The 15,881-nt window shown below is 44.2% G+C and overlaps 1 protein-coding gene across 1 annotated transcript in view; it reads right to left on the reverse strand.

Moving 5' to 3' along the window:
- Positions 1-232: 232 nt before the first annotated feature.
- LOC127925996 (IQ motif and SEC7 domain-containing protein 3-like) overlaps positions 233-15,881 on the reverse strand; it is a 47,016-nt gene continuing 31,367 nt past the window's right edge. Inside the window, 4 exon segments of the mRNA XM_052511251.1 lie at positions 233-296; positions 5,470-5,530; positions 5,533-5,591; positions 13,784-13,945. Of these exon segments, the coding sequence (XP_052367211.1) occupies positions 233-296; positions 5,470-5,530; positions 5,533-5,591; positions 13,784-13,945 (346 nt within the window).

Consider the following 15,881-nt stretch of genomic DNA (forward strand, 5'->3'; position numbering starts at 1 on the left):
CAGATGATTTTCAGCATCATCTTTAGAGTAAGCTAACTGTTAGGGAAAATGGTTGGGACTTTAGCCGTCTTCTCTTGTTACACGGATATTTGAAACCCAGACAGATCATTGCGGCGACATGATACAGGTTGAATATCCTGTCACTGTAGATTCAAGATTTAGTGGCCTCTGTGAAAGGCTACACTATGTAGACGCTAAATGCACTTAGGGTGTTATAGGGTGTTAGTAGTAACTAACTAACTAGTAACTTGTGGAACTGCTGCACCACGTCCGGGTTACACATGCAGTACCGCTGACTGGAGAGGGTGGGGGGCAGGGGGACAGGAGACGGGACAGGGGGACAGGAGGGAGAGAGGGGGTTAGTATTTGTAAAACCCATGAGACAAGATGAAGCCCCTACTCCCTAGAATATACAGATAAGATGAAGTCCCTACTCCCTAGAATATACAGATAAGATGAAGTCCCTACTCCCTAGAATATACAGATAAGATGAAGTCCCTACTCCCTAGAATATACAGATAAGATGAAGTCCCTACTCCCTAGAATATACAGATAAGATGAAGTCCCTACTCCCTAGAATATACAGATAAGATGAAGTCCCTACTCCCTAGAATATACAGATAAGATGAAGTCCCTACTCCCTAGAATATACAGATAAGATGAAGTCCCTCTCTAAGAAAATACAGATAAGATGAAGTCCCTACTCCCTAGAATATACAGATAAGATGAAGTCCCTACTCTCTAGAATATACAGATAAGATGAAGTCCCTACCCTAGAATATACAGATAAGATGAAGTCCCTACTCTCTAGAATATACAGATAAGATGAAGTCCCTACTCTCTAGAATATACAGATAAGATGAAGTCCCTACTCCCTAGAATATACAGATAAGATGAAGTCCCTACTCCCTAGAATATACAGATAAGATGAAGTCCCTACTCTCTAGAATATACAGATAAGATGAAGTCCCTACTCTCTAAGAATATACAGATAAGATGAAGTCCCTACTCCCTAGAATATACAGATAAGATGAAGTCCCTACTCCTAGAATATACAGATAAGATGAAGTCCCTACTCCCTAGAATATACAGATAAGATGAAGTCCCTACTCCCTAGAATATACAGATAAGATGAAGTCCCTACTCTCTAGAATATACAGATAAGATGAAGTCCCTACTCCCTAGAATATACAGATAAGATGAAGTCCCTACTCCCTACAGATAAGATGAAGTCCCTACTAGAATATACAGATAAGATGAAGTCCCTACTCCTAGAATATACAGATAAGATGAAGTCCCTACTCCTAGAATATACAGATAAGATGAAGTCCCTACTCCCTAGAATATACAGATAAGATGAAGTCCCTACTCCCTAGAATATACAGATAAGATGAAGTCCCTAGTCCCTACTCTCTAGAATATACAGATAAGATGAAGTCCCTACTCCCTAGAATATACAGATAAGATGAAGTCCCTACTACCCTAGAATATACAGATAAGATGAAGTCCCTACAGATAAGATGAAGTCCCTAGAATATACAGATAAGATGAAGTCCCTACTCTCTAGAATATACAGATAAGATGAAGTCCCTACTCCCTAGAATATACAGATAAGATGAAGTCCCTACTCCCTAGAATATACAGATAAGATGACGTCCCTACTCCCTAGAATATACAGAGATAGTCCCTACTCCCAGATAAGATGAAGTCCCTACTCCCTAGAATATACAGATAAGATGAAGTCCCTACTCCCTAGAATATACAGATAAGATGAAGTCCCTACTCCCTAGAATATACAGATAAGATGAAGTCCCTACTCCCTAGAATATACAGATAAGATGAAGTCCCTACTCCCTAGAATATACAGATAAGATGAAGTCCTACTCCCTACAGATAAGATGAAGTCCCTACTCCTAGAATATACAGATAAGATGAAGTCCCTACTCTAGAATATACCTAGTCCCTACCTAGAATATACAGATAAGATGAAGTCCCTACTCCCTAGAATATACAGATAAGATGAAGCCAACCATCAGACAGAAAGACAGACATGAAGTCCCTACCCCTAGAATATACAGATAAGATAGTCAAATCAATTAATAAAATGTATTTTAAAAGGCCTGTTTTGTCCCAGAATATACAGTAAGATGTCACAAAGTGCTACATAGTCCCTACTAGAATATACAGATAGATGTCCCTATTTACAAAGCTGTGCACAAATCGTGGCCTGTTTTTCAGCAGTCACAAAGTGCTACATAAGTAAATATCCCTGCCTGGGCACCTCTGCAGTAAAGATGACACAGGGCTGATGGAGGTCCCAGAGAACACCCTGAGATCTGAGAGGAGGCACGGCAGGAGAGCGAAATACAGCTGGCCTAGCAGCTCCACGCACCAAACAACCCTCGTCAATCTAACTGGCAGAGACACCTGAGTGTGTGTGTGTGTGTGTGTGTGTGTGTGTGTGTGTGTGTGTGTGTGTGTGTGTGTGTGTGTGTGTGTGTGTGTGTGTGTGTGTGTGTGTGTGTGTGTGTGTGTGTGTGTGTGTGTGTGTGTGTGTGTGTGTGTGTGTGTGTGTGTGTGTGTGTGTGTGTGTGTGTGTGTGTGTGTGTGTGTCTATGCTAGGGCAGCCAGTCTATCTGCTTGGGGGCGTTGTGAGAGGATGAAACATATGGGCTTGTCCATGTTAGAACAGATAGCAGCCTATGTCCATAGAGTAAAGAGGTTGATTTAGAATCCTCTACAGTGAAAACCAGAGCTCTCCAGACACTACCATTTACATGACATTATGGGGAAAAAACTGGTTGAATCAATGTTGTTTCCACATAATTTCAACCAGAAGAAAATTTGATGTGAGATGACGTTGAATCAACAAAACTGATTGTATTTGCAAAAAGTTCTTGTCTTTTTTTTCATCAAACTTTTAACCTAAATCCAATGACAGGATGACATGTTTTGTTGATTTCCTGTTTAATTCACTTTAGTTGACAACTCAATCAAATGTAAATTAAAACTAGAAGTTGAACTGAGGTCTGTGCCCAGTGGGGCGACTGCATTGCAAGCTACAGTGTGTCACAATGCAGACATACTCTCTCAGTGATAATGGTGTACTGTATTCATCATACCGTGCATACCAAATGGAACACTTTTCCTAACATAGGGGCCCTACTTTGAGGGCCCTGGTCAAAATGTGTGCACTAAATAGGAACAGGGTGCTATTAAATAGGAACAGGGTGCTATTCAGGACACTACCATATTGTCACGCTATGCTCTCCTCTGCATTGGCAACCAATTCAAATCTTTTATGGAATACATTTATTTACTGTAGTATTGGGTGAGATTCCACAGGGGAGCTTCCTTTGTTAATTAATCAATCTATTATTTCAACGGGTGTGTGTGTGTGACACCCCATAGGGCCTCTACTGGAGCGTAAAGTGTAATTCCATATTAATTCTGGTTATGGTTTCCAGGTAGGCTGGCCCGGCCTTCCTCCGGAGTCAGGTGACCACTGAGCTGATTGGAATCTACGTCTCAGTGGGCTAGGAATACACACAGGTAGTGGACTAGCTATGTAAGGAATAGAGTTGCCATTTGGGACACAGCCGTGTCCTCAGTTTGGGGTTCATCCCCACTGATTCTGCATCATCTAATAGAGACTAGACTTTTTACCTGAAAAAGACCTTATCTTAAGCCACATACTCTATGGTTTGCAGTTGTACCATCGAGACTGGGCTTAGACTTTAGGAAGGTTTTGCAGCCAATCAATAGCTTTTTCTTCTTAATAATAAAGTCTCAGTTCTATACATTTCTCTTTACTATTCTACCAGAAAGAGTGAAATAGCAGATAGCCCTAGAAAGAGAAACCCTATATTCCCTCCCCTTACTCTATTTCAGTGAAGGGAATCTCATGTGTGTGTGTGTGTGTCTCTCTCTCTCTCTGGCCTCAGAAACTGCCAGAGTTGGGTTCATTATTAGCTGACACACACCAAGCTACAGAAGCTGCCAGGTGTTTATTTTCTCCTGACTTGTGTTTCCTCACACATTCTCTCCCTCCCTTTCCTCCTCTCGCTCTCATTTCCCTGCCACCTGCCTTTCCTTCTGTTTACAGTCATCCTTTACCTCTTCCTCTATCCGTCTCTCTCGTTCATTCTTTAAGCCTCTCGCTATCCCCTCGCTCTCTTTGAAGTCTGTCTCCCTCCCTCCCGTCATCTTTCTCTCTGTCTCAGACTCTTGCCTCTCGTTCTCTATCCTTTTCTCCCCCTCTCTCTTTTTCTATTCCTCACTCTCTCCATCTCTGTTTGGAGGAGCAGGGGAGGCAGGCGGAGACCAGAGAGATGTGTTTATGCAACAGTGGATATTTATAAACCTCTCCTCCTTCCTTCCCTCCCTCGCTCTTTATTTCGCCCTCTCTGTGCAGCACGCACTCTGCGCCAATCGTACCCAAAACAAAATGCCATCCGTCAGTCTCCATGCCCGCTCACAAGGACAACAACACTCTCGTTGGCAACACACCTTGACAACTGTGTCAGCTGGCCATATGGTAAATGGAGTGGCTATTCAAGGACACCGGTTAGCGCAGAGCAACGCAGCTGTGGCATAAATGGGATACCCGTTAAGACTCGTAAACCAGGAAGTTGTACTGATCCTGTCTGTTCAGATTGCCTGTTGTTTCAGAGCACCTAGCCAAGCGGAAGGCTGGGTCAACCATCTAAATGGAGAGAGGATTTAAACTAGCCCGATTTAACCAGTCTGAATGCAGTGAAACACTGCTGTGTGCAGCACTCAGGCTGGATAACCAGGCTAGGTAGAAACTGGAAAGTTTGGATGGGATTTAGGTTGACTGGTGAAGTGAGACGTGAAGTGAAAAAACTCCTAGCGCTGTGTTTTAGGCTCAGACACACATGGACCTTAGTGCTATTGGCAATGTCCTGCCCACCCATGGACAACAACAGGGCAAAGACAGTACAGGGCTGTGCCTCGCCTGATGTTGAGCTTAACTCTCTTGAACGTTGCAGCCTTTTAGGCCTTCTATAACTGAGACAAAGGTCTCTCTGTTTGTCCCAGTAGTGACCTCATCTAATCACAACTGCCTGACATCCTACTGGATGTGAATTGTTTTTAAGTGTCATCCTTAAACCAACACCTGTCCAGGATGAGTTGAGTTTAGAGTTGAGTCTATTAACATACACATTACTACATCAAGGCTACTCTTCCTGGGATTATTCACAAAGCAATATATCACACACACACACACACACACACACACACACACACACACACACACACACACACACACACACACACACACACACACACACACACACACACACACACACACACACACACACACACACACACACACACACACACACACACACACACACAAACAGATGATTGATTGATTGATTGACTGACTAACTGATTGATTGACTAACTGATGGACAGACAGACTGACTGAATAATGGAGCTCACCTGAAGGCCTCGATCAGTCTCTCCACCTTCTGGGCCTCTCCCTGGACTCTGATGTGAGCCTGAACTTCCTCAGAGCCTCGTCCAGCTCCATCCCTGAGAAATCCATCTCATCCACCACACAACTGCAGGAAAGAAAGACAAGGAGGGAGGAGAAGGAGGGAGAGGGAGAGAGAGAGAGAGAGAGAGAGAGAGAGAGAGAGAGAGAGAGAGAGAGAGAGAGAGAGAGGGGGGAAGAGATGGAGGGAGAGAGAGAGAGAGAGAGAGAGAGAGAGAGAGAGAGAGAGAGAGAGAGAGAGAGAGAGAGAGAGAGAGGAGAGAGGGAGAGAGAGAGAGAGAGAGAGAGAGAGGGGGAAGGAAAAGAGATGGAGGGAGGAGAGGGAGAGAGAGAGAGAGAGAGAGAGAGAGAGAGAGAGAGAGAGAGAGAGAGAGAGAGGAGGATGGAGGGAGGGAGAGAGAGACAGAGAGAGAGAGAGACATTAAGAGAGAGGGAAGGAGGAGGGTAGAGAAAGGGAGTGAGATATAGAGAAAGAGAGAGAGAGAGAGAGAGAGAGAGAGAGAGAGAGAGAGAGAGAGAGATATGTTACTTCTGTAACCCCAGTTTGAATTCACATCGGACGCCACTTCCACTTTCCCTGCCCCGCCCCTGCGGTCGTGGGGAGGTGAACCCAGAAATGACTCAGAACTATGGGGAACAACTTCCACAACTTTCACTATGTCTACTTCAGGGTCAGTTTCACCCAGGTATTATCCATGCATGGGTGCAAGGACAGCAGGGAGAGGGCCCATCTAGCCTCGGCTACACTGCTATCACCGCTCCCCCAGCACAGGGACACAAACCCTCGGAGCAGAACATCCAGCCATTAATGGACGGGCTAGCTTAGTCAGAGGAAATTAAATCAGCTTAAATAAAAGAGATTTGCAAGCCAGTCAGAATAAATGCATGGGAATTAGTGATTTGTGTAAGCAATGGCCGCCAAAGTGAGCGAGAAGGTGACCTGGATTTGTTGAAAAGTTGGATGACTGTGTGTTGAGGGTGACACTTTCTCACGTAGGATGAAAATGTTTCTTAGAGTGATGGAATCGAAGGATGATTATCTTGAAATCTCATCTGATAATAGTCTAATTTGATTGTATTAGAATGAGTTCTATCAAGTTGGGAGAGACAATGTAAAACCATGTAATTGTAAGTCATTGTGACATTATCTTGATAAACTATTGCATCATATTTACAGTGTAATTGGGCTCGGACAATGACAATTACTTTTAATTTTTTAAATGTTAAATTTTTACCTTTATTTAACCAGTTAGGCTAGTTGAGAACAAGTTCTCATTTGCAACTGCGACCTGGCCAAGATAAAGCACAGCATTTTGACACATACAACAAAACAGAGTTACACATGGAATAAACAAACATACAGTCAATAATATAGTAGAAAAAAAGAAAACAAAAGTCTACATACAGTGAGTGCAAATGAGGTAAGATAAGGAAATTAATAGGCCATGGTGGCGAAGTAATTACAATACAGCAATTAAACACTGGAATGGTAGATGTGCAGAAGATTCATGTGCAGGTAGAGATACTGGGGTGCAAAGGAGCAAGATAAATAAATAAATACTGTATGGGGATGATGTAGGTAGATAGATGGGCTGTTTACAGATGGGCTATGTACAGGTGCAGTGATCTGTGAGCTGCTCTGACAGCTGGTGCGTAAAGCTAGTGAGGGAGATAAGAGTCTCCAGCTTCAGTGATGTTTGCAGTTCGTTCCAGTCATTGGCAGCAGAGAACTGGAAGGAAAGACGACCAAAGGAGGAATTGGCTTTGGGGGTGACCAGTGAGATATACCTGCTGGAGCGTGTGCTATGAGTGGGTGCTGCTATGGAGACCAGTGAGCTGAGATAAGGCGGGGCTTTACCTAGCAGAAACTTGTAGATGACCTGGAGCCAGTGGGTTTGGCGACGAGTATGAAGCGAGGGCCAGCCAACGAGATCATACAGGTCGTAGTGGTGGGTAGTATATGGGGCCTTGGTGACAAAACGGATGGCACTGTGATAGACTGCATCCAGTTTGTTGAGTAGAGTGTTGGAGGCTATTTTATAGATGACATCGCCAAAGTCGAAGATCGGTAGGATGGTCCGTTTTACGAGGGTATGTTTGGCAGCATGAGTGAGGGATGCTTTGTTGCGAAATAGGAAGCCAATTCTAGATTTGATTTTGGATTGGAGATGCTTAATGTGGGTCTGGAAGGAGAGTTAACAGTCTAACCAGACACCTAGGTATTTGTAGTTGTCCACGTTTACTAAGTCAGAACCGTCCAGAGTAGTGATGCTGGACAGGCGGGCAGGTGCGGGCAGTGATCGGTTGAATAGCATGCATTTAGTTTCCCCTGCGTTTAAGAGCAGTTGGAGGCCACGGAAGGAGAGTTGTATGGCATTGAAGCTCGTCTGGAGGTTAGTTAACACAGTTAACAAAGACTTCAGGGAAACTGAAGTTAAGATATTGTAGATTTTGTCCTCGATTAACCCTGTGTGGTCTAGTGGTCTGTAGCAGAATATTGAATATCTTAGCGGGAACACACACACACACACACACACACACACACACACACACACACACACACACACACACACACACACACACACACACACACACACACACACACACACACACACACACACACACACACACACACACACACACACACACACACACACACACACACACACACACACACACACACACACACAGACACACACACACACACACACACACACACACACACACACACACACACACACACACACACACACACACACACACACACGCACGCACTCACACAAACACACTCACACGTGTGAAAGCCTTCACACACACACTCACACAGACATGCACACAGAACCAACAGACAAGCAGGCAGGCAGGCAAGCAGGCAGGCAGACAGACTCACACATATATACACATATACACACCCCTAAATTATAACGCATCACTTCAGGGTTGAGACTGGGTATATTTGAGCTTGGCTGTTGCTGTAGATTTAATTAAAAGATTGAGCTAGCAGCGTCACAGACACTGAGAAACACACACACATAGACACACACACACAGACAGACAGACACACACAGACAGACAGACAGACAGAGTGGCGCTAGCATCCTCTTTTCTCCCACACAGTCATATGAGTGAAAGGCATCCAGGAGAATTATAGCAGAACATCACATGACAGCTCAGGAGGATTGTCAGATTGTCTCGAGGCTATGGTCCTATTGTTAATACTCCCTTTGTCTGTGCTAACCTCTCACTATGATTGTTACAATACCAGTGTAGTCAACTGTCTATGTTGCTTATCTCTCTCACTATGACTGTTACAATACCAGTGTAGTCAACTGTCTATATGCTAACCTCTCTCACTATGACTGTTACAATAACAGTGTAGTCAACTGTCTATATGTTAACCTCTCTCACTATGACTGTTACAATACCTGTTGTCATGACGTTGGCCTGAGGGGTTGGTTTATGACAGTCATAAATACCTATTGCCCCCTTTTTCCTCTCTCTACCCTACTAAGGTTACATTTGCAAAACCCTTGGTTAACATAGAGATTCTGGGAACATCAGTAGGTGGGGGGAAATTAACTATATTCTGGTAATCCGAACAATTTAACATTTGCGGTGGTACTTAATGAATATGATGTCAGTTCGGTTGTCATCTGAGACTTTCTCATCAATGATACGATGACATAAACTCTACAGTGGAAAGTCTACACATCAGAGTTATCGGATTCACATGAAATTGTTGTTCAATTTAAATATTTGAATATGAAATGATTTGTGATGGGATGAAATGTGATTTTAGCTTCTAAAATGTGACATTTGGGTTTTCATAAGATAGGGCTGCTCAATCAGTGGCCCTCCCCTGTGAAGGGACAAGGGCTATAAAACTTTTCAAACACACCCTCCTCTCCCTTCCTATATAAGCCCTTGACGACAACATAACTTCCTGTTCCGAGGATATGAGGGCGACGGTCCTATGTCAGAATGGTTCAGATAATAACTACAGAACGAAGCCAACATCAGCATGAGCTTTGGTTGCGAATGGTATGAACTTTTGAACTCTTATTCACTACAGAAGTGATACCTCCTAGCTGTTGAGTTAGCGACCGCAGCTGCAAACGCAGGTTCGGAAGGAACAGACAGTATCCCATCTATCACACATCAGCGTTACTACAACGCATCCAATTGACAACCAGAGACATTCTTCAAACGACAGAGGACTCGGTTTGGCAACACCGCCTTCCATCTACCACCAACCTACTGAAGCGTAGCTCAGAGTAAATATTTATTGCATTTTCCTTTTCCAAATGGGCAGTAATTTAGAGTGCATAAGATACTGTATTTACAATAGCACAGCTTTTTCCCTTTGTTCCTCAGTCTCCCACTCTTTCACTCAACCCAGGCCCTTTTCCTTTGTGTAACAAGTTGTCATATCTGTTCCGCCCTCTAGGGACGTTTTCCTTTATGGCGTCTTTTATGAAAGTTATAATTAATTGTGTGTATGTGAATTCTGTGTGATTAGTTGGGTTTAAGTATTTATTTACTAAATACCTAATTTATATTGCTGATTCAAATTGTTAGCCAGGGTTCTTGCAAGAATTTACAACTTTCAGATGAGACTGGAGTAGGATGAAGATTAATGTTGACTGCTATGGATGTAAAATACTAGTAGGTCTTTACGAGTTTATTCGGAAGATAACAGCTCTATAAATATTATTTTGTGGTGCCCGACTGTAGTTAATTACATTTACATGATTAGCTCAATCAGGTGATATTAATTACAGAGAAATGATTTTATAGAATAGCATGTCGTATCACATAATCCAGCATAGCCAAAGACACGACACTGTGTAGTCAACTGCAAACAGGGACAGTGTAACACCCCATGTTTTATATCTCAAAACTCTCACGACCAAAATGTTTTATTAGCAGCCAATGTTTACTTTCTTATTTGGGGCTTTGGCAGTCAACTGAAAAACATGCCAACAGTATTTCTGATTGTCTTCTCAACTCACCATCACTTACATTTAATGTGGGTCTATGACAGTCAAATTAGTCTGACATAATGTCTCTTATCTCACCAACACTAATGAGATGGGTCTGGCTTAATGTATGTTGCATCGGAGCTTCTCAAAGTCAGGAGGCGTGGTCGACAGAGCGCACTCATCTCTGCTGTCACATCCAACCTGGATCGATATTTGGTTTGAATGCAGACAAAAGCACTGAATCCAGCTTCACACAGATATGAGCTGGCGAAGGGTACATTGAGTTGTAATGCCCTGAGGCAGACAGCAGGCTGTTCCCATTGAGCCAGGAACCACAACTCCTCTGTAGTGATCTGTGAATACGTTGTCTGTAGCATTCAGTCACATTACAGCTCGATCAGCTGTTCGATTTCACTTACTGGCATGTCAACTGAGCCAGGATCACAGTCAAAAGGATTGGGAACTATGTCCCAAAGTGCTCTTCCAAGCATTGGTTAGTGAGCAGTCATCACTGGTGTGGGACTCTTACTGATGCTGTTTTCTGTTAGAAACATGCACAGCCGAGGGAAGTGGGAATGGTTCGCTTTTGAAAGAAAAATCTCCAATAAGAATTCTTTCCCCTGAATCTACTGATTGTCACGATCATCATAAGGGGTGGACCAAAATGCAGCGTGGTATGCTTCAATCCTTTTTTAGGAAGAGAAAACTCAAATAACAAAAACAATAAAGCAAACAAACTAAACGTGACGTTCAGAGTAGTGCTCACAGGCAACTATACCTAGACAAGATCCCACAAAGCACAACGGGAAAATGGCTACCTAAATATGATCCCCAATCAGAGACAACGATAAACAGCTGCCTCTGATTGAGAACCATATCAGGCCAACATAGATATACAATTCCCCTAGATAACCCACCCTACATCACACCCCGACCCAACCAACATAGAGAGTAAACAGCTCTCTATGGTCAGGGTGTGACACTGATTCAGTCACTCATCTGTACAATGTTTTGTATTTCCTCTATATGCTTCTGTTCCATTTGTTCAGTTTCCCAAATACTGTATGTCTGTTACATTGGCAGGGAGACACATTTATTATTTTCATTACACAGAAAGTCAAGTCCTCTCTCAATGCAAAACATATTTCCAACACTCCCCCTCAATAACCATCAAGCCTCTGTGTGAAATAGAACATAGCTATTCTCTGATCCCCATTTCTCTACATAGTTTTGCGAACAAGTGTGCGCCCAGTGATGTGGTTTGATGTACACTGAACAAAAATATAAACTTAACATGTAAAGTGATGGTCCCATGTTTCATATGCACAAAAAGCTTATTTCTCTCAAATGTTGTGTATAAATGTGTTTACGTCCCTGTAATTTCTGTCTGTAATGAAGTCCTTTTGTGGAGAAAAATAATTCTTATTGGCTGGGCTTTGGCTCCCCATTGGGTCCACCATGCCTGCGCCCCTGCCTGGTCATGTGAAATCCATAGATTAGGGCCTAATTCATATATTTCAATTGACTGATTTCCTTATATAAACTGTAACTCAGTCAAATCTGTGATCTTGCATGTTGCGTTTATATTTTGGTTCAGTATATCTTCCAATTGAAGTGAACTGCTGCAATATATCTCCGAGTTCTGTGCTCAGCTCTTTTGCTGCCAGTTGTTCTCGGTGTATCATACAATACGTCCATATGTCAGAGGGAGACACATTCCTAGAGAGGGAGACACATTCCTAGAGAGGGAGACACATTCCTAGAGAGGGAGACACATTCCTAGAGAGGGAGACACATTCCTAGAGAGGGAGACACATTCCTAGAGAGGGAGACACATTCCTAGAGAGGGAGACACATTCCTAGAGAGGGAGACACATTCCTAGAGAGGGAGACACATTCCTAGAGAGGGAGACACATTCCTAGAGAGGAGACACATTCCTAGAGAGGGAGACACATTCCTAGAGAGGGAGACACATTCCTAGAGAGGGAGACACAACTAGAGAGACACAACTAGAGTGCAGAGGCCTGCCTGCCGTCCCACCATAGATGGAGCCCCATCTGTGCAAAAGCCCACCAGTAGATCCCATGGAATCAGTTTTTCGTCAAAATATCCACGCAGCACACTGAACATCCCCTGTGCCCCCGACATGTATAGCGAACAAAAGTCGGGGCCTCACAGCTAAAATCCATTTGAAGAGCATAAGCTGGGGAGTTTTTGAGTGGTTCAGTCTGTTTGCTCTTGATTGCTAGCAATAGCATAAATTATTTGTTTGACAGAGCTATCTGACAAAGGTATTGATGTGAGTTTTTGGGCCCCTGCCTCCCAACACATTGTTTCACCGTATAAATTGCGGCCGGTAATATCAGAGTCTCTGTAATAGTGTGTGGTTTCATAGCATAGCAAACCTAGCCATTCACCATGGGAATGATGACCACTGGTCCAATAGGGTTCATCTTGGGGGGGAGGTCTCCACTCACTAACCACTGCTCCAATAGGGTTTACCTTGGGGGGGAGGTCTCCACTCACTAACCACTGGTCCAATAGGGTTCATCTTGGGGGGGAGGTCTCCACTCACTAACCACTGCTCCAATAGGGTTTACCTTGGGGGGGAGGTCTCCACTCACTAATCACTGCTCCAATAGGGTTTACCTTGGGGGGGGGGAGGTCTCCACTCACTAACCACTGCTCCAATAGGGTTTATCTTGGGGGAGGTCTCCACTCACTAACCACTGCTCCAATAGGGTTTATCTTGGGGGAGGTCTCCACTCACTAATCACTGCTCCATTAGGGTTTATCTTGGGGGAGGTCTCCACTCACTAAACCACTGCTCCAATAGGGTTTATCTTGGGGGAGGTCTCCACTCACTAACCACTGCTCCAATAGGGTTTATCTTGGGGGAGGTCTCCACTCACTAACCACTGCTCCATTAGGGTTTATCTTGGGGGAGGTCTCCACTCACTAACCACTGCTCCAATAGGGTTTATCTTGGGGGAGGTCTCCACTCACTAACCACTGCTCCAATAGGGTTTATCTTGGGGGAGGTCTCCACTCACTAAACCACTGCTCCAATAGGGTTTATCTTAGGGGGGGAGGTCTCCACTCACTAACCACTGCTCCATCTTAGGGTCTTTAACCATCTTGGGGGAGGTCTCCACTCACTAACCACTGCTCCATTAGGGTTTATCTTGGGGGGTTGGGTTGTAATGAGCCTACTGTACCTAGACAATGCTTTTCAGACCAGTACTATTATTAAGAAGTAGACTACCAGTTACTCACTCTAGGACGTCTCTGTTGAAGGGCTTCTTGCTGTTTCCCAGGAACTCTCCAATCATCTGCCTGCTCAGGCCCTTCCTCTGAAGCAGGAAGTGAGCCACACCTATGGGCGTGTCTGGGATGAAACCTCGTGAGATCAGGAACTGGAGACCCTTATCAGGATTACTGACAGAGAAGAATAAAGAGGAGGAGAAATTAGATATTAAAATCCTCTTTATTTGGGTTAATGTCATACAGTACACAAATCCTTCACATTTCATGCCCTCACATATAAAGGAGAGAGGGTAGAGAGGTAGAGAGAGGAGAGAGGAAGGGGAAGAGAGAGAAGGGGGTGAGGGAAGAGGCTGGAGGAGATTGTTATACGTGAGACCCCCACTTGCTAAACAAGTTCCAAAATCACCAAGACTATGAAGATCAAAACAGTCTGGTGATGACAGTCTGGTGTGGAGGCTAGCTGTAAAACATGATGTTAATGACAGTCTGGTGTGGAGGCTAGCTGTAAAACATGGTGGTAATGACAGTCTGGTGTGGAGGCTAGCTGTAAAACATGGTGTTAATGACAGTCTGGTGTGGAGGCTAGCTGTAAAACATGGTGTTAATGACAGACTGGTGTGGAGGCTAGCTGTAAAACATGGTGGTAATGACAGTCTGGTGTGGAGACTAGCTGTAAAACATGGTGGTGATGACAGTCTGGTGTGGAGGCTAGCTGTAAAACATGGTGTTAATGACAGTCTGGTGTGGAGGCTAGCTGTAAAACATGGTGTTAATGACAGTCTGGTGTGGAGGCTAGCTGTAAAACATGGTGTTAATGACAGTCTGGTGTGGAGGCTAGCTGTAAAACATGGTGTTAATGACAGTCTGGTGTGGAGGCTAGCTGTAAAACATGGTGTTAATGACAGTCTGGTGTGGAGGCTAGCTGTAAAACATGGTGTTAATGACAGTCTGGTGTGGAGGCTAGCTGTAAAACATGGTGTTAATGACAGTCTGGTGTGGAGGCTAGCTGTAAAACATGGTGTTAATGACAGTCTGGTGTGGAGGCTAGCTGTAAAACATGGTGTTAATGACAGTCTGGTGTGGAGGCTAGCTGTAAAACATGGTGTTAATGACAGTCTGGTGTGGAGGCTAGCTGTAAAACATGGTGTTAATGACAGTCTGGTGTGGAGGCTAGCTGTAAAACATGGTGTTAATGACAGTCTGGTGTGGAGGCTAGCTGTAAAACATGGTGTTAATGACAGTCTGGTGTGGAGGCTAGCTGTAAAACATGGTGTTAATGACAGTCTGGTGTGGAGGCTAGCTGTAAAACATGGTGTTAATGACAGTCTGGTGTGGAGGCTAGCTGTAAAACATGGTGGTAATGACAGTCTGGTGTGGAGGCTAGCTGTAAAACATGGTGGTAATGACAGTCTGGTGATGACAGTCTGGTGTGGAGGCTAGCTGTAAAACATGGTGGTAATGACAGTCTGGTGTGGAGGCTAGCTGTAAAACATGGTGTTAATGACAGTCTGGTGTGGAGGCTAGCTGTAAAACATGGTGGTAATGACAGTCTGGTGTGGAGGCTAGCTGTAAAACATGGTGGTAATGACAGTCTGGTGTGGAGGCTAGCTGTAAAACATGGTGGTAATGACAGTCTGGTGTGGAAGCTATCGGTAAAACATGGTGTTAATGGGAGTGTAGTAATGACAGTCTGGTGTGGAGGCTAGTGGTGATACATGGTGGTAATGGGAGTGTGGTAATGACAGTCTGGTGTGGAGGCTAGCGGTGATACATGGTGGTAATGGGAGTGTGGTAATGACAGTCTGGTGTGGAGGCTAGCGGTGATACATGGTGTTAATGACAGTCTGGTGTGGAGACTAGCTGTAAAACATGGTGGTAATGACAGTCTGGTGTGGAGGCTAGCGGTAAAACATGGTGGTAATGACAGTCTGGTGTGGAGGCTAGCGGTGATACATGGTGTTAATGGGAGTGTGGTAATGACAGTCTGGTGTGGAGGCTAGCGGTGATACATGGTGTTAATGGGAGTGTGTTAATGACAGTCTGGTGTGGAGGCTAGCTGTAAAACATGGTGTTAATGACAGTCTGGTGTGGAGGCTAGCTGTAAAAC

This window comes from Oncorhynchus keta, unplaced genomic scaffold (genome assembly GCF_023373465.1).
Source record: "Oncorhynchus keta strain PuntledgeMale-10-30-2019 unplaced genomic scaffold, Oket_V2 Un_contig_6569_pilon_pilon, whole genome shotgun sequence".
Taxonomy (NCBI): domain Eukaryota; kingdom Metazoa; phylum Chordata; class Actinopteri; order Salmoniformes; family Salmonidae; genus Oncorhynchus; species Oncorhynchus keta.